This window comes from Marmota marmota, unplaced genomic scaffold (genome assembly GCF_001458135.2).
Source record: "Marmota marmota marmota unplaced genomic scaffold, marMar, whole genome shotgun sequence".
NCBI lineage: Eukaryota > Metazoa > Chordata > Mammalia > Rodentia > Sciuridae > Marmota > Marmota marmota.
The window spans coordinates 4,292,567-4,312,021 of record NW_026000138.1 but is presented as its reverse complement, the minus strand read 5'-3'; the positions used below and the strand labels follow the sequence as shown (position 1 = coordinate 4,312,021).

The following is a 19,455-nucleotide window of genomic DNA, read 5'->3' as shown; positions in this document are numbered from 1 at the left end:
ACCCATACATAAATGTTGAAATTATTTGGGGAGGGGGCAGTACCAGGGAGGGGGGGATCTTTACACTAAGCTACATCTCCAGCCCTTTTAAATTTTATTTTAAAAATTTATTTATTTTTAGACATTGTCTCACCAAACTGCTGAGGCTGGTCTCAAACTTTCAATCCCCCTGCCTCAGCCTCCTGAGTCACTGGGATTATAGATAAGTGTGTGGTGGCATAACGGGATTGTTCGACCAAATTTTGACAAAGATTCAAAAACAATACAGTAGAGGAAAGACAACCTTTGAAAAAAGTGAAGTTTAAAAAGTGAACTTGAGGGGATGGGATTGTGGCTCAGTGGTAGAGCGCTTGCCTAGCAAGTGTGGGGCGCTGGGTTCAATCTTCAGCACCACATAAAAATAAAATAAAGGTATTGTGTCCAACCAACTACAACTAAAGCAAAATGTTAAAAAAAAAAAAAAAATTAAAAAAGTGAACTTGGGTTCATACCTTATAATGTATAATGTATACAAAAATTAACTCAAATGGATCACAGACCTAAATATAAAACCTAAAACTATATAAAATTTCTAGAAGAACACATGGTATAAAATTTTTGTGATCTTGAATTAAACAATGATTTTACATAGGAAACCAAAAACATAGGACATTAAAAAAAATTCTGATAAATTGGTCTTCATCAAATTAAATCTGCTCTTCAAAAGACTGCTAAAAAATGAAAAGATAGCCGGGAACAGTGGCATATGCCTGTGATTCCAGCAGCTCAGAAGCCTGAGGCAGGAGGATCACGAGTTCAAAGCCAGCCTCAACAACGGCGAGGCACTAAGCAAATCCATGAGACCCTGTCTCTAAATAAAATACAAAACAGGACTGGGGATGCGGCTCAGTAGTTAAGTGCCCCCAAGTTCAATCCCCGATACCCACCACACCTCCCCCCAAAAAAGATGAGCCACAGACTGGAAGAAAGTCTTTGCAAAGTACATATCTAATAAAGGATTTATATTCAAGATATATAAAAAACCAAAATTAAAAATAAGAAAACAAAAATTTCAATTTAAAAAATGAGAAAAAATTGAACACATACTTCAGTGAAGAAAATATGAAGAAAAGAAGCATACGAAAAGATGTTCAACATCATTAGTTATTAGAGAAATGTAAATTAAAACCACACGAAATATTTCTCCGCATCCACTGAAGTGGCTAAAATTAAAAAGAATCACCATTACAAATGCTGGTGAGAATATAGAAGATCTAAAACTTTCATACACTGCTGGTAGAAATGTAAAATGATACAGTCACTTTGCAAAACAATTTAGTTTCTTTTTTTTGCGATACTGGAAATTGAACCCAAGGACTTGAGCATGCAAAGTAAGTGTTCTACGACTACCATCCCCAAACCTTTTTAAATTTTTATTTTGAGGCAGTTGCCCAGGTTGGCCTCCAACTTGCAATACTGCTTCAGCCTCCTGAACAGCTGGGATTACAGATGTGTGTCATAGTGCCTGGCCAACTTGGTAGTTTCTAAAAAAGTTAAACATACACCTACCACACGATCTTGCCATTCCACTTCTAGGAGTTTGCCCAAAAGAAAAAGAAATAAAACTATACAAATGTTTATAAGAGCTTTTTTGTAACAGCAAAAAAATGGAAAAAAAAAAATCTATCAATAGACGAATGGATAAACCAATCATGGTTATATCATATAACAGAATCCTTTTCAAGAATAAAAAGGAATAAATTAGTGATACATGCAACAACATGGATAAATCATAGTCAAAGCAGCCCCCCAAAATCCAAGTGTGGTGGTTAATGCCTATAATCCCAGTTAGTCAGGAGGCTGAGGCAAGAGCAAGTTTGAGGCCAGCCTGGGCAACTTAGCAAGATTCTGTTTCAAAATTAAAAAGTATAAAGGGCTGAGGCTGTAGCTCAGTGGTGGAGCACCTGCCAAGCAAGTGTGAGGCCCTAGGCCCAATACCCAGTACTGAAAAATTATTAAAAAGTACTTACTTAGGGGTAGAAAATCATGGCTCCCAAAACCTGCAAATGAATGTTCCTAGCGGCTTTATTCATAACAGTCAAAAACAGGAAACAATCCAAAATGGCCATCAATCTGTGCACAGAAAAACAAACGTAGTCTGGCCCTATCATGGACTTACAATAAAAGGGAACTAACTATTGATAAACACAGCAACATGAACCAACCTTCAAAACATGCTGAGCACAAGAGGTCAAATGTGAAAAGTCCTTGATTCCATTTTTCTGAAATTTGACAACAGGCTTAACTAACCAATGATTGAAAGCAGAACAGTGTTTCCCCGAGGCCAGGGTTAGTTAGGAGACTACTGTACTCCTATTTAGGTATAATTTGATGAATTTTGACAAATACGTATTCCACATGACCTCTACCACAATGAAGATTTCCATGTAGTCTCCTTTATCTGTGTTTTCACTTTCTGCAATTTCAATTGAGGTTAGCTGAGGTTAACCACAGTCCAAAAAATTAAATGGAAAATTCCAGAAATAATTCATGAATTTTAAATTGTGCACAGTTCTGAATAGTGTGATGAAATCTTACACTGTCTTGAGCTATCTTGCTCAATCCACCCTAGGATTGAGTCACTCCTTTGTCCAGCATATCCACTATCCATCTGCTTGTTAGAGAAACTTAGTAGCTAGCTTGGTTACCAGACCAACTGTTATCTCAGTACTACAGTGCTTGTGTTCAAGCATAATAACATAATAACAGCCCAGCCACAAACTGAAAGAGTACTGATGCTGAAAATTCAGAGATGTCAAAGAGAAGCCATGAAGTGCTTCCTTTAAGTGAAAAGGCTAATGTTTATCAAAGGTGTGTGTGTGTGTAGGAAAAAATAGAGTACATATAGGGATTGGGTCTTATCTTTGATTTTAGGAGGTCCTGGAATATATTCCCCAGAGATACACGACCACAGCATTTTACTGTTTATAAATCATACCTCTAAATCAACCTCAGTAAAAGTTGATTTTAAAAGAATGAAGTATCTAAACCAAATGAAGCAATCTGTAGGTTTCTGAAGCTGACGTCTGTAGCACAAGCTTACTTTTGCTATAGAACAGAAGGGACATAAGTCTATGGCAGTTTAGTAACACATTATTGGGAAGAAAGAGCACATGCTTACCTGAGGTGCTACATAATAAGGGGTGAACTGAGGTGTCATCAAGTCACCTTGGTCAATTTTAGCAAATCCAAAATCACACAGCTTCACTGGAGCATCCTGAAATTAACAAAAAAAGGGGGGTGGGGGGTTGGTGTCACTACTCCAGAGTTCTCAGTATATATTAAAGGGAAATTCAGGGCTCAGGCTATAGCTCAATGGGAGAGTGCTTGTCTGGCACGTGTGAGGTACTGGGTTCGACCTGAGCACCACAAAAAAAATAAATAAATAGGGCTGGGACTGTGACTCAGTGGTAGTGTACTTGCCTGGCATGTGTGAGGCACTGGGTTCGATTCTCAGCACCATATATAAATAAATAAAATAAAGGTCTATCAACAACTAATAAGGAAAGAAAGAAAGAAAGAAAGCAAAGTCATTGTGAACATCTACAACTTAAAAAAAGAAAAAAATATAAATAACCCGGAAAGTTCAGGTCCAAGACATGTTACCCTGAGCCCTTACAGGTTTCTGGATGAAATCTGAGACCTAAGCCTGTAGATAATATGTACCCAGCTCTGGAGACAAGGATTCATATTCAGGGATTGTTCTTAGTAATAAGAGGAATTTCTTCCTACTCACCTAGCTAGCCTTGTTTTATAACTTGGAAATGCAGCTCTAAAATCAAGAGCTTAGCCTGCTGCCCCCTTGCTCTGTAGGCCCACCAACTCTCACCAGTCCAGGACACTGCTTCACTCTGAACATCAGTCCTAAGCTCTATGACAGCCAGAGCAACTTAGGTGGTAGGACATAGTGCAGGGGGCAAGGGGCAGGACTGAAGGGAAACACACACCTTATCAGAGTTAACAACAAATGAAACTGTTCCAAGTTTCAAGGTGATGTATAACAGCATACAAACGCCTGCCCCTTCCCAAAAGCCCTTTAAATAATATTAAAAATCCTAAGTCCCACAAACACATATTGGTATCATCCAAAATTACTAATGCCAGGGGTTGGTACAATTCCTCTGAGCCTCCCTCCTCTAATGGGACAAATGGAAGAAATAAGCTATCAGAAGCACTTTGTCCTAAAGCCTCTTCACCATGGATTAGGAGCACCCCAAACACAGACATAGCCACTCCTGAGTTATGTTAAGAGTAGAAGCACTAAAATGCACAAAAGCAAGATTTCTTACCAAAGAGTTATCCTTGAAAAGGAGATTTTCAGGCTTGAGGTCTCTGTGCGCAATATTTAACAAGTGACAGTGCTGTAGAGCCAGAGCTATCTGAAAAAGGACACAGTGGAGCAGCCACCTCTTAGAAAAGAACAATATTTAATGTCCCTAGTATAGAGAAAGAGGTGTTTAAAAACAATCCTTCATTAAAGTCAATTAAAAATGTGGTCAGTTTCCATTTCAAAGCAGAAATTAATAAAGGCTTGAGGTACCAAGAAACAGAAATGAAATTAAGCTTAGTTTAATTGCAAACTATATTTTGCTAGACCAAAAGAAAAATATGCCAGTAAAACAATATTTTGCCAGAATAAACTGATGGTTACATCCTGTAAGAAATGAAAAAATGAAATGTTCCCATTTTTATTCATCTGAGATGTAATAGGCACTGCAGAGGAAATGCTGAGCTGGGCAATCTTCAGCAGGCACAGGTTCCCCCACCAGGGCAGTGGCAGGACCAGGCTTAGGAAAGTGGCACTCTCTAAGAAGCTGAATGGAAGGCTTTGCCTTCAAACCAGCTGGCTGGTTTTTTCCAACTGATATTCCAATTTGCTCATCTTACTTGTTGAAAATGTTGCCTGTTTGTATAAACTTGAGGGGCTTTTGTTTTACAGAAGACTTTCAGAGATCATTCTTTAGTCCTAATATTTAAAAAATAAAAGTTGTAATTTTAAGAAACAAATACAAAGAATAATTCTATTGTTCTTCAATTCTAGGTGGAATTTTCAGCAATCCAAATATCAGTTCCTCCCTAATCAATCAGAAAGAAAGTGTCCAAAAATGCCTGCAAAATGCCCCAAGAAAATTTGGAAGTGCTTTTCATTAAAGCCTAATTAGGCTGTGCTTCCCGCTTTTCTTTGCCCTGCTTGCCTAGTCTGAAGGTAGACCTTGAGCTTTTAGCTTTTCACCTCTAGAAGAGGTTAGTACCAATTAGAGTCCTACTATTGTTTGTAACATAATTTATTTCTATAACAATAAAATGTGATGTCAGGATAAAGAAAATAACTAGGAATGACCCAGAATTACAAAGCTCTTTTTAAAAAATATTTATTTATTTATGTATCTTTAGTTTTAGATGAACACATTATTTTGTTTTTATGTGGTGCTGAGAATTGAACCCATGCCTCATGCATGCTAGGCAAGCACTGAGCCACAACCCTAGCCCCAAAGATCTTAGAAAAATCTGCAGAAATGTGAGGAAGCTGACTCATGTGCAGGAAGCATCTTCTGTACCGTTATCTTACAACAGATTTTATACCATACAATCTTCAGGTGGTATCAACAGCATTTGAACTCAAAAGTCTAATAATAGTATTTAGAAGCTAGATATCCAAAGATATTAAAAGAGATAAAGGAGGTAAATTATCTTCCTTTCATAGTTTACTTAAATCATACAAAAGGCCTCAGGAAAACACTGACAACAATTAAGAATACAGTCCTCCCCCCATAGAGTAAAAGGAGTCACATTTCTCCTGTTAAGATATTCTTTCTGATTACATAACAAAGCAGGCAATGTGAAGTCAAATAGAGCTTTTCTTTAAGCTTTCTTTTATTTCCCCTAATGAATTGTGCTTGTTAACCAACTTTGTTGGCAGTTTGATTGGTACCCGGGGTTAACTTGCCTGCTTTGTTACTTGGCTGGCTTGCTTCTCTGTAAAGTGCCGGTGCTGGCTGATTCTGTGAAATAGCTCTCCCCCTTCCATCATCTCCATTACAATTAAGAGTCGAGCCCTGTTTGAAAGCATTTGATTTTGTTAAGTTAAAAAAAAAAAAATAAAATAAAATAATAAAAGTGTATAACCACTTCCTAAGTCCAGGGTAACACAACTACTAAATAAGAGCAAAAATTCTTACGTTTAAAGGAGAAAAAAAAAAAAAACAGAACCAAAAACCAAAAAACAAACAAACAAAAAATCCCATGAATTTTGGTTACCATCCTTTTATATAAATGCTTCCAGCTTCCAGCCAAATGCTTTCACCAACAGAGCACAGTTGTGAGAAATAATCATTTGATTTTCCATTTGTTTTTAAAATTCCATCTTCATTCTCCATCTGTAAAATTCCTACCCTCCTTTTCAAGCCCTGGCCTTCACTTCACACAGCCTCCAAAACAGCTCCCCTCCTATATAAAGCTCAGAATGTTTCACTGATGCCTCTCCTGGGTGCCTTTCACATTGCTGTGATGATGGATTTACACCTAGGTCTCCCCAAAGAATTTCCAAGAAGAGACTCAGAATGTCATCGAATATGTTGGCCAAACACTTGGCAACTAAAAGAATCATTTTTACTTCTCCTTCAAGGAAAAGTCCTACTAAGCAACAGGGCTTTTTGCTATATCAGTGTCTAAGACTTCACCTAGAATAACATTTAGGGCCCTTTCACTGATTAGAAATAGAATCTATAGAAATTCCACATTAAGTGCTTTCTTTAAAAAAGAAAGAAATCAGGGATATTTTGAGAGTGGATAGTAGTTGCAACAAGACTGCCTCTGAGATGCTAATTGTTGAGGTTGAGTGATGACCACTTGGGGAAACATTATAATTCTGTCTGCTCCTGCAAATGTTTAATATTTTCCCAAAATTCAAAGGGAGTAGAGGAGAAAAGGACAGAGGGAGGGGAAAGAATGCATAAAAGAAAGGAAGACTCTGCTACACCTTGGCCTACAAATGGATATGTGATGATGATCCTATGTAGTCTTACCTGGGACAGGACTCATGAGGAAACTGTACACTGTTAGCAAACACTTCAATAATCTGAACTATATTTGGGTGTATGGCACACATCATGTGCAGGCGTACCTTAAAGAGAACAGAGGAAATGTTTCTGTACAAAGTGGTGCTAACATTTGCTCTCCAAACTTCCCACCAAAAACTGACCATACTGGGTACAAGGGATAAGCCTATTTTAGTAAAAAGGCTTATCACTGGGAATGATGTTGTTTTCACAGATGATCTCCTTAATGCTCTTTCCATAAATAAAATCTCACTAACAGACTTACTTTCTACAATCCTATTAGCAAATGAAAAAAAAAAAATTGGGCAAATAACTCATTCCAGAAAACACTCCATCTCTCTAAGCACACAAGTAAATCCCTCACTGCACGCATTAATAGCATATTATCACTGCATCCAGATAATTTTAAATCAGTGTATATTTTAAAAAACTAGGAACATCCTCAAGTCCTCCTGCAGCATCACTTTTATATACAACATTCAACTTGTCCTTCCTCAGCCTATTTTATCTCCATCCTTCAAGTGCAATTTTCAATAAGCAAAAACTGAAGTAAACCGAATGTCAGGATGATTAGAAAAAAAAAGACTCTACTAACAGTTTCCATGTGGACAGATCTAGAATAACTTAATAATGATAACAGGAATAGGACATAAAATGCTTCATGTATCTCTGTATTCTCTCCAGGAAGCTGCCTTAATTGTAAAAGAACAATTCTTAGGCACTTCAAGGCAAGTCAAGGCAATACAGGACCATACCTCATTTCTAGCTTTTGGACGATCAAGAAGGATTTTCAGTGCAAACCGTTCTTGGGTAGATTTCTTTACACAGACTCTAGATTTGGAGAGAGAGAAAAAAAACAATCAGTGATCATCTATGTTACAGTGAAAATTAATTCCAGAGGCCTCTCACTCTTCTTCCCAGATGCCCAAGTCACAGCTCCTGAATGCATGACATCAACTTGCCACAATGAGCCAATGAAGAAATAGTGGCCTCTCCTGGGTACAAATGACTCTCATAGTGGCTCCACAATCTCATCCTAAATGATTCTGAATTACACAGCATGTGACTTGGACACTTGACTACATTTTTAGATGCAAGAAAGAAAGACCTAACCTCAAGGAGTTGGGGATTTAGCTCAGTGGCAGAGTGCTCACCTAGGATGCCCAAGGACCTGGGTTCAATTACTGACCCTGAAAAAAGAAAAAACCTCAAATAGAAGCTAGGAATGAGGTCAGTGATAGAGCATGTGCTTAGCATGCCTGAAGATCTGGGTTCAATCTCAGCATCAAAAAACAAAAACAAACAAACAAAAATCCTCTACTTGTTAACTTAAGGTCATTTCTCAAATCTGGCATATCTGATACTTCTAATTCAGAACATATTTCAAATGGTCCTGCTCAGAACAAAGTTGCCACAATTCTCACATGGGTCTCTTACCTAACTGGACCACTGATTCCAGCTCCCAGCTTCTGAGTCCAATTGATATTGTATTCTTCCAAAATGGAGGTCTCCTATTAAAATTAAAAAGAGAGAGGGCAGAGAATGATCCCCCAATTAAAAAGCTGAATAACTAAGCAGAGGTGGGACAGCAGAACTAAGATTCAGCATCTCATCTTCTAAGAGAAAATATAGATTATAATTACACATTTTATTTTAAATGGTTCATAGTCATTGCTTTCCAGTAAGGCACAGATTTTGGAATAAACAAATCACCCAGCTCTCTACAAGTTTTATTCAAGTAGACAATCATTGCTTTTTTGAATTGGGAGGAAAGGTTCTTTCAAAATGGGGCTATAGGTAAGTGGTAGAGTGTTTGTCTAGCATATCCAAGAACCTACATTTAGTCCCCAGCACTACAAAATAAAAATGAAGCAATTACTTAAGTGTATTTTCTATGATTTCAGAAAGACTGTCAGGTATTGTTATACTATAGAGACCTATATCCTTAAATAGTTGTTCAAGTCGCAGAACTGAAAATAAGTTGTTGGACCAATTCCCCACAATACTCACCATTGTGCATTCTACCTGACAGCCAGGAAAGCTCAACTTGGAGACTCTGACCGAGTTTTGACACTTGATTTCATAGCAGTAAAACAAGCACTGCCAGACCTCTTTATATTCCTGATTTTGAATCCTATTTTTCTTACACCTCCTATCTGCCCCAGATCTAATTCATGCATCTTTGTTGATGGTGCCACAAACACTAGTCAATGCAAAAATTTCATTAAGTCAACACATTCACACCTCTCAACTAGACTGTGTGTAGTTGGTACATTTTCTCACATATTTTAGTAACAAAGACAGGAAAGTATGTATCAGTTAAAACACTTTATTGGCCAAGCTCAGTGCCTCAAGTCTGTAATCTCAGTGACTCAGGAGGCTGAGATAGGAGGATGTTAAGTTTGAGGCCGGCCTCAGCAACTTAGCAAGACCCTGTCTCAAAATTAAAAAAAAAAAAAAAAAAGGTTGGAGATATATATCAGTTGGTAGAGTGTCTCACGTTCAATCCCCAGAACCAAAATAACACAATAAAATAAAACCCACCTTACTAAAGGAAATTAAGGACTAATTCTTTTTTTAATATTTATTTTTTAGTTGTAGTTGGACACAATACCTTCATTTTATTTGTTTTTTAACCTGCTGCTGAGGATCAAACCCAGGGTCCCACACGCGCTAGGCAAGCGCTCTACCACTGAGCCACAACCCCAGCCCAAGGACTAATTCTTTAAAGACATCAATGACAAACATATTGGCTCAGTTTTACTAAGAAATACTTTCATTACCTTAAATTAACATGAATATAAACACCTGAAATAACTTTGGAGAGTGCTCCTAGGCCAAGGGTGAGCAAATTAAGACTCTTGGGAAAATTCAGCCACTGCCTGATTTTATAAAGAAGTTACTAGCACACAGCCACATCTACTTCAGTAGAGTCTGTGGCTGTTTTCACACTGCAACTACTGAGCTAAAGACTGTGATAAAGGGCTGTGGCTGTGGCTCAGTGGTAGAGTGCTCACCTAGCATGGTTGAGGCACTGAGTTGGATCCTCAGCACCACATAAGTGTAAACTAAAGATATTGTGTCCACTTAAAAAAGTAAAAAATAAATATTAAAAAAAAAAGAACTGTGATAAAGAGACTCTATGGCCATGAGGCCTAAAACACTTCCCAGGCAACCCTTTACAGAAAAAGCTTGCTTTTCCAGACCAAGTTCTAGACCTTGGTTCTCAACAGTAATTGCCCATCACAATCACCTGAGGGTTTTTTTGTTGATGTTCTGTTTTGTTTTTAAACTATCCAAAGCCAAGGTCCTTCACAAGAGATTCTGATACAACAGGCTTGGGATGGAGGCTAGGCATTGGTATCCTATTCGCACTTTTGTCTCTATCTGATGTGGACCTTAGGCATTCTCTGAAGTTCAACAGTTAGGAAAAAAAAGGAAATTCTTGTGCTCACAGCATGAAGAGGTAGGCAATTCCTTGCCACAAAGAATATATTTAAAATTAAGACAAAGCTGTCAAAAACAATGAGTTCTGGACAACGTAAACCAAACAAACTGAGTAGCACATATTCTTAAAACTCCTCTAGGGGTCCACGTAATAACCCCCTTCCAGCCTGGTTTCTAGCAATCCCCTACCCTTTGATTCTCACTGCCTAAAGCACAATCAGTTGGTGATGATGCTAGTTTCTCAGCATGGAGCTGGCTATGAAAATTAGTGGTTTTGCTGCCCTAGGGGGTAGACTCAGTTTGAAGCAGGAAGAAAATTCATGGCGCTACCCACTAGAAGTGGTGAATGTTGGTGGGAATGGATAGTTTTGCTAGCCCAAGACAAAGATCCTTGTTAGGTATGCAGAACATCCAGAGATTAAATGAGAAAACACTGACACAGAGCTACAGAAAGTCCAAGACAAGCTCTCCAGAAACCTTGACTGACTGGGAAATTACACATGGACTAGTTGAGACTTGAGGAGGCCAGGGAAAATTGAAAGCCCAAGGAGAACTCAGAACTGGTTGTAATAATCTGTTTTGGTTTTTTTCCCCCTGAAACTGGAGACTGAACCCAGGGTCTCACCCATGCTAGGGAGTCACTCTACCTCTTCATTTTGAGACAGTCACACAAAGTTGCCCAGGCTGGTTCAAACTTTCTGCACTCCTGCCTCAGCCTCCTAAGTACCTGGGGTTACAGGAATGTGCCACCATTCCTGGCATCAGTTATAATCTTGGAGCATTTCTCTAAGACAACACACAAGTTGATCAAGAGATTAAAAACCTTAGAAGCTCAAATTATTTCAAGACCACTGTCAAAATCACAGGCTGACAACCAAGGTAAACACCCATAAACAGAACCCACCAAAAGTCTGGCTAACAACACAAATGAAATTAAGAATTTAAAAATTTGAGGGCTGGGGTTGTGGCTCAGCGGCAGAAAGCTTGCCTAGCACGTGTGAGGCCCTGGGTTCGATCCTCAGTACCACATAAAAAATAAGTAAATAAAATAAAGGTATTGTGTCCAACTACAACTAAAAAGAACATATTTAAAAAAATTTGAGCAGAGGGCTGGAGATGTAGCTCAGTGGCAGAGCACTTGCCTAGCATGTGTAAGGCACTGGGTTCAATCCTAAGCACCACATAAAAATTAACAAATAAAATAAAGGCATGCTGTCCATCTACAACTACAAAAATAAACTTTAAAAAAATAGAAATAAAAACTAAGCAGAGACATCAGCATACCACAGGGAAGATACATTTCAGTTTAATCTAGGCATTACTAAATATAACAAGCTATATATAAATATGCAAAAAATATATAAATATGCAAAAAAAATTCTGAAAACTGAAAACCACTGCTAAGTGAAACTGAAGAAGTTTTAAAGAAATACAGAGCTATAGCCAGGCATGGTGCCACATGCCTGTAACTCCAGCAGCTCGGAAAGTTGAGGCAGGAGGATCTCAAGTTTAAAGCCAGCCTCAGCAAAAGCAAGGCACTATGCAGTTCAGTGAGATCCTGTCTCTAAATAAAAATACAAAATAGGGCTGGGGATGTGGCTCAGTGTTTGAATGCCCTGAGTTCAACCCCTGATACTTACCCTCCACCTCAGAAAAAGAAAAAGAAATAGAGAGCTATACCATGTTCATGGATAGATGGCAGTTGTCCCCAGACAAACATCAAAATCCCAGGAGACATTTCTGTAGAAATTGACAAGTTGATTCAAAACTTTTTTGGAATTAGAAAGAACTCAAATAGCCAACACAATTTTGAAAGAAACAACAAGCTGGTTTTCATATTACTCAATTTGAAAGCTTACTACATTTCAGTAATCAAATCAGTATAGTACTGGCAGAAGTAGATCATATTGATCAACATTATAGATCTGAGAATGCATAATACATATGTATGACCAACTGATTGTCAGCAAAGATGGCAAAGTAATTCAATGGGCAAAAGAGAGTCTTTAGAAGAACTGCTCCTGATTCCTCAGGAATGGAACCACCATTTGACCCAACTATCCACTCCTTGGTCTATACCTAAAGGACTTAAAATCAGCATACTATAGTGCAAGGCCCTATAGTGACATAGCCACACCAATGTTTATAGCAGCTGAGTTCACAATAGTTAATCTGTGGAACCAACTTAGATGCCTATCAATAGAAGAACAGATAAAGAAACTGTGGCATATATACACAATGGAATATTACTCAGCATTAAAAGAGAATAAAATTATGGCATCTGCAGGTAAATGGATGGAGTTGGAGAATACTATGCTAAGCAAAGTAGGCCAGTCCCCCAAAACTAAAGGCTGAATGTTTTCTGATTAGTGAATGCTGATCTATGATGCTGGGGCATGGGAAGAATGGAAGAACTGTGGACTGGGCAAAGGGGAGGGTAGGAAGGGGTTATGAGGGTAGGAAAGATGGTGGAATCAGATGGACATCATTACCCTAGGTACATGTATGATTGCACAAATGGTGCATCTCTACACCAAGTACAACCAGAGAACTGAAATGTTGCAATCCATTTGTGTATGATGAATTGAAGTGCATGCTGCTGTGAAGTACAACTAAGTAGAACAAATAAAAATAAATTAAAAAAAGATGAAGAACAACAACCGCTCCTGGAACAACTGGATATCCATGTGAGGGGGCTAGGGCTAGGGCTGTGACTCAGTGGTAGAGCGCTTGCCTAGCATGCGTGAGGCACTGGGTTTGATCCCCAGCACCACATAAAAATAAACAAATAAATAAAGGTATTGTGTCCATCTACAACTAAGAAAACAAAAAAATAAAAAAGTGAGGGGCCAGCTGGGCATAGTGACGCATACCTGTAATCCCAGCAGCTTGGGAGGCTGAGGCAAGAGGATTGCAAGTTCAAAGCCAGCATCATTAAAAGCAAGGTGCTAAGCAACTCAGTGAGACCCTGCCTAAATAAAATACAAAATAGGGCTGGAGATGTGGCTCAGTGGCCTAGTGCCCCTGAATTCAATCCTCAGTACTCAAAAAAAAAAAAAAAAAAAAAGAGTGAGGCTGCCAGGCATACTGCTCAATGGCAGAGTGCTAGTCTGGTGTGCATGAGGCCCTGGGTTTGATCTCTAGCATGAAAAGGAAAGGAAAAAAGAAAGAAGGAGGAAGGGGCAGAGAAAAGGGGAAGAAAGGACATACAGGAGAAAAATCTAGTAACCCTGGATTAGGCAAGGATTTCTTGAGTAAGAAATCTTACTGGATAAGAGAAAAAATTCATAAGAGAAAAAATTCTGCTAAATTGGACTTCATCAAAATTAATTTGCTCTTCAAATATAACATTAAAAACGACAAGAGAGAGTTTGGTAATGTAGTTTAGTGGCAAAGTGCTTAACTATCATGCACAAGGTCCTGGGTTCAGTCCCCAGCACTTCAAACAAGTACATCAAAAAAGTGAAAAGATATACGTAAACTGGTAGAAAATATCTGCCAATCATATATCTGAAAAATGACTTTTATTCAGTTTATAAGGAACTTCAAAATCTCAATAAGACAAACATCCCAAGTTAAAAATGGGCAAAAAGATCTGAATACAGTTCACAAGAAAAAAACTCAAAAATGACAAAGTGGTATATAAAAAGATATTCAACCAGGTTGGAGTCGTGGCTCAGTGGTAGAGTGCTTGCCTGGCATGTGTAAGGCCCTGGGTTCGATCCTTAGCACCATATATAAATAAATAAAAAGATCTACTGACAACAACAACAAAAAATTTTTTAAAAGATAGTCAACCATATTAGAGTATACTCTACTATATGCTCCGAGTATACTCAAAGTATATAAAGAACTCTTACAACTGAATAAGACAATCTGGTTTTAAAATGCACACGAGATTTGAATAGACTTTTCACCAGAAGAGATACACAAATGGCAAATGAGCACACGAAAAGATTCCCAACATTATCAGTCATTTCAGAAATCTAAATTAAAACCAAAATGAGAAACTACCACATACCCACCAAAACAATTAAAATAGAAAATTTATAAGCCTAAATATTTGTTACAATGATCAAAGAACCAGAACACTCAAACAGTCCTGGTGTAAACATATAATAATGACACAACCATTCTGGAAAACAGTTTGACAATTTCTTTAAAAATTAAATGTAAAGGCTGGGGTTGTGGCTCAGTGGCAGAGTGTTGCCTCGCATGTGTGAGGCACTGAGTTCAGTCCTAAGCACCACATAAAAATAAATAAACAAACAAACAAACAAATAAAAGTATTGTCTCCATCTACAACTAAAAAAAATATTTTTAAAAAATTAGGGCTGGAGATGTGGCTCTAGTGGTAGCACGCTCACCTAGCATGCGTGAGGCACTAGGTTTGATTCTCAGCACCACATAAAAATAAAATAAAGATATTGTGTCCACCTAAAACTAAAAGATATTTTAAAAAATTAAACATAAACTACCATGCTAGCCAGGAATTCTATACCAAGGTGACAAACCAAAAGAAATTAAAACATATGATCACATAAAAATGTGTACAGTTTTATCATTTCATTACTAACAGCTAAAAACTGAAGCACTCTAAATGTCCATGAACTGGGAATGGATAAAAAAGACTAATAGGGCTGGGGTTGTAGCTCAGTGGTAGAGCACTTGCCTTGCATGCATGAGGAACTGGGTTCAATCCCCAGCACCACATAAAAATAAATAAAATAAAGATACTGTGTCCATCTACAACTAAGAAAAACAATTTTAAAAAGGACTAATAAAAAGGCTGCTACTCAACAAGAGGAAGGAATGAAATACTAAAATATGTGCTAACAGAGACAAACCTCAAAAGTGTTCAGCTAAGAAGCCAAACACATAAGGATTACATATTGTAAAGTTTTATTAATTTAGAATTTCTAAAGACAGCAAACTACAGTAACATGAGTTTTATTTATTTATGGGGGGGGGGGTACGAGGGATTGAACTCTGGGGCACTCGGTCACTGAGACACATCCCCAGTCCTATTTTGTATTTTATTTAGAGACAGGGTCTCTCTGAGTTGCTTAGGGTCTCACTAAGTTGCTGAGGCTGGCTTTGAATTCACCATTCTCCTGTCTCAGCCTACAAAGCACACTAGTGATTGTCTGGGATGAGAAAGAGGAGCAAGGACTGACTACAGACAGGCAGAAGGAACTTCCTAGAAGTGAGGTGGAAATGTTCTAAACTGAATTCTGATATGGCTCAAGAACTCTCTAAATTTTCTAAGAAGGAATGAATACACTGTCATTGGAATTTTACGATATGCAAATTATATAGCTTTTCAAAATATTTTTTAAACCAAGGAAATGAATTTTCACTAAGTTCATCACATATTAGCAATTCACTATATACAATAGTAGGTAATATGTAAGAATCTGTAATCCAAAGATTCTCTTTCTGAGGTGTAGCTAAATGTCTTAGAAGGAGTGAAGTCATAGAGCTATGGGAATAATAACAAAGGTGGGATAACAGAGCCCTCAGATGTAAGAACTTGGTATTGGTCTAACATTTTAAGAGTAATAGGATAATGGGTCTGGGATTATGGGTCAGGGGTAGAGTGCTTCCTAGCATGTGTGAGGCACTGGGTTCAATTCTCAGCACCACATAAAAATAAACAAGTGAGGGCTGGGGATGTGGCTCAAGTGGTAACGCGCTTGCCTGGCATGCGCGAGGCGCTGGGTTCGATCCTCAGCACCACATAAAAATAAAAATAAAGATGTTGTGTCCACTGAAAACTAAATAAATAAATAAACAAACAAACAAATGAAATAAAAATATTGTGTCCATCTAAAAATATTAAAAAGAGTAATAGGATGAAATCTTAAAGCCCAATTAGTCCACTCTCTGGCAGGCAACAGAAGTTCAAGTGCAACAGTTAGAATCCAGGAAAAAAGCTTTGCCAGCTGAACTACACCGGTCTCAGTGCTCACTATTTGATGAGATTGCCTCCAAAAAGCAAAATAAATTCAAAACAATGCAACAGACCCAAAAGCTCTGATTTGATGTTCTGTTGGCTTGCTTCCCAAGGAGTACATCCTAGTCACCACTGGTTGTCAAACAAAATTGTGTTGGTTTGACAAGTCCAGATTAATAGGAAGACTGACAAATGGGGCAATAGTCAACAAGAAAACTACAACTACACTTCAATTTCTATGAGCTAATATTCATCGAGCTCTCCCTCTTAATTATTTCTATAAGCTCATTTAGGTATAACTGCCCATTTAATCCTCCAAATATTTCTGTGAGCTGGGGAGTGCTTTTATCTCCTTTCTATAGAAAAGAAACTAAGGGACAGAGAAGTGAAGTGACTGACATAAGGATATACAGCTAATAAGTGGCAAGACTGGGATTTTAACTCCTGATTCTAACCTGAGAAACTATTAACAACCATTAACATTGCCACCCCAATTATATAACTGTCCACTAAAACTATGACCCTTTTCTGCTCAAAACTCTCCCAAAGCTCCCCTCCTAATGGCCTGCAAGGCCCTAAATGTTCTGCTTCCCATTACTTTTCTCTAATATCACCTACACTGACCCACTGAATCCCAGTACCCTGCTCTTCCTACATCACACTGGCTGCTTCTACTTTAGGACCTTTGTACTTGCTATTCCTACTGCTTGTAATAGTCTTCCTTGAGACAATGGTGGCTTGCTCTCTCATTTCCTTCAGAGTATGAACAAGTATTACCTTCTCAGAAACACCTTTCCTGACCAGTCAAAATAGTACTACTCACCCTTTCTATATTTCTTAATTATAAATACCTGGCAACGTTTATTACCTAAATACACCATCTACAACATAAGCTCCAGGAGAGCAGGGACAGCTAAGAATCTGGCTCATACTACTTGTGCCTGCACCTGACACAAAAGCAAATACTTGTTGAATGTAAAAATCCACCATATATGTTGTGGTGCACAACCCAAATATATAACTTCAGGCAGCAAATCATAACAATAAAATCTGAACCAAAAGAAAAAAAAAATGAGTCTGCAGGCTTTTTTTCTTTGGGGGTACCAGAGATTGAACTCAGGGACACTTGGCCATTGAGCCACATCCCCAAGCCCTTTTTGTTTTTTTTTTAATTTTAGGTGGACACAATATCTTTATTTTTATGTGGTGCTAAGGATCAAACCCGTGCCTCACGCATGCCAGGTGAGCATGCTACCACTTGAGCCACATCCTGAGCCCTGGTTTTTTATTTAGAGATAGTGTCTCACTGAGTTGCTTAATGCCTTGCTTTTGCTGAGGCTGGCCTTAAACTTGAGATCCTTCTGCCTCAGCCTCCAGAGCCACTGGGATTACAGGCGTGTGCCACAGCGCCAGCTCAGAGCAGTCTTTTCGTACACATTTATTATTTAAAATTTGATCTTCCTTAATGTATGCGTTTCTAATTGATACCTCCTTTAAAATATTAAGTTTCTTTGGAATGATAGATGAATTCTATAAAAACATCTCAAGGCTGGGGTTGTGGCTCAGTGGTAAAGTGCTTGCCTCACATGTGTGAGGCACTGGGTTTGATTCTCAGCACCACATACACATAAATAAGATAAATGTCCATCAACAACAGTTGATGGAGCTGGACACAGAGGCAAACGCCTGTAAACCTAGCAGCTCAGGCAGGAGGATGGTGAATTCAAAACTAGCCTCAGTAACATAACAAAACCAGAAGCAACTTAGCAGACCTTGTCTCTTAAATAAAATATAAAAAAGGGCTGGGTATGTGGCTCATTGGTTAAGTGTCCCTGGGTTCAATCTTCAGTACCAAAAAAAAGAGTTGTTGGTAACAGTAACTGTATAAAGTATCTTGAAGAGGGAAAAAAAAATCCCAAATCTAGGAAGAGATGCTTTTCCCTCAAGGGAAATGAAATTCTTCAATACACTGGGCTGGCTTAACATTGTAAAATAAGTAATACATCAAACGTTAAGCTTCAGTGTTCAGTTTACATAACTAATTTCCTGCTACAGTTGACAAGACAGGTGACCGGCCTTTAGTGTGGAAAGTTTGCCTGTTAAAAGTGAAGGAAAAAAATAAAAAATAAAAAAGTAGGTTCAGAAAACTTTATCATTTTATTTGGGTCATTTTAGAACACACTTACAGTTATGTGCTTTTCTCTTGGATAACAGAGCACTATGACCTAAGACACACTGATAGCTCTTCCTAAATAATTTCAGTGCTCCCTAGGGAAGAAAAAATAAGGGGAGGAGAAAGCACGGAAAAGAACAAACTATTCCCCCAAAGGGCAGGTTCTGTAGTAAGGCAAACCACTTTCTTCTGAAACTGCAGATTTCCAAGAGGCCGACTTCTGTCAACAGCATCAGGAGGGGTGGGTAAAAGGCAGCTCTCCATATGTTGTTGCAGCAGACCACTTGGAAGCAAATGCTGGAGCCATCTGGGAGGGATGGAAATGCAGGCCCTCCACGCCACTCAACTTCAGTCTAGCCGAGTGCAATCTCATTAACCAGGGAAACTGGAAGGAGTCGGGCATCCCGCCCTACACGCGTGCGCGCGCGCACACACACACACAGACACACACACACACACTTAGACACACACAGGCACACACACACTTTGCCCCAGGGCTGTCAAACGTGCTCCAAGAAACCTCTCACTCTGAACTCTCTCCACCTTCTGAGGCTGGAGTCGAGAAAACCACAGTGAAGAAGCGAGGTGGCAGCCCCCGTTTACCTTGATGGCTTTCTCCATGTCGTTCTCTTCCGACATGGTTCGCAGGGCCCCCGCAGCCAAGAGCGGTGGAGGCTGCGCAGCTGCCGGGTCCCCTAGCAGCGGAGGGAGCAAAGGGCTGGGAGCTCGCGACCCTGGGCCTCGGGGAGTCGGGCAGCAGCCGCCAGTGGGGACCGGCGGGG

The 19,455-nt window shown here is 38.8% G+C and overlaps 1 protein-coding gene across 4 annotated transcripts in view; it reads right to left on the bottom strand.

Annotated features, from left to right (window-relative positions):
- Window positions 1–19,455, bottom strand: part of Mapkapk5 (MAPK activated protein kinase 5) — a 37,302-nt gene extending 17,847 nt beyond the window's left edge. For 2 of the 4 annotated variants that reach the window (XM_048785629.1, XM_048785630.1), the window contains exons 1-6: window positions 19,277–19,449; window positions 8,535–8,608; window positions 7,853–7,928; window positions 7,065–7,162; window positions 5,987–6,095; window positions 3,161–3,256 (exon numbers count right to left, since the gene is read on the bottom strand). In XM_048785629.1, the coding sequence (XP_048641586.1) occupies window positions 3,161–3,256; window positions 5,987–6,095; window positions 7,065–7,162; window positions 7,853–7,928; window positions 8,535–8,608; window positions 19,277–19,312 (489 nt within the window). In that variant the 5' untranslated portion in view covers window positions 19,313–19,449. Of the gene's footprint in view, window positions 1–3,160; window positions 3,257–4,328; window positions 4,419–5,986; window positions 6,096–7,064; window positions 7,163–7,852; window positions 7,929–8,534; window positions 8,609–19,276 lie in introns of all 4 variants that reach the window. The other 2 variants (XM_015502527.2, XM_015502528.2) reach the window with 2 other exon arrangements.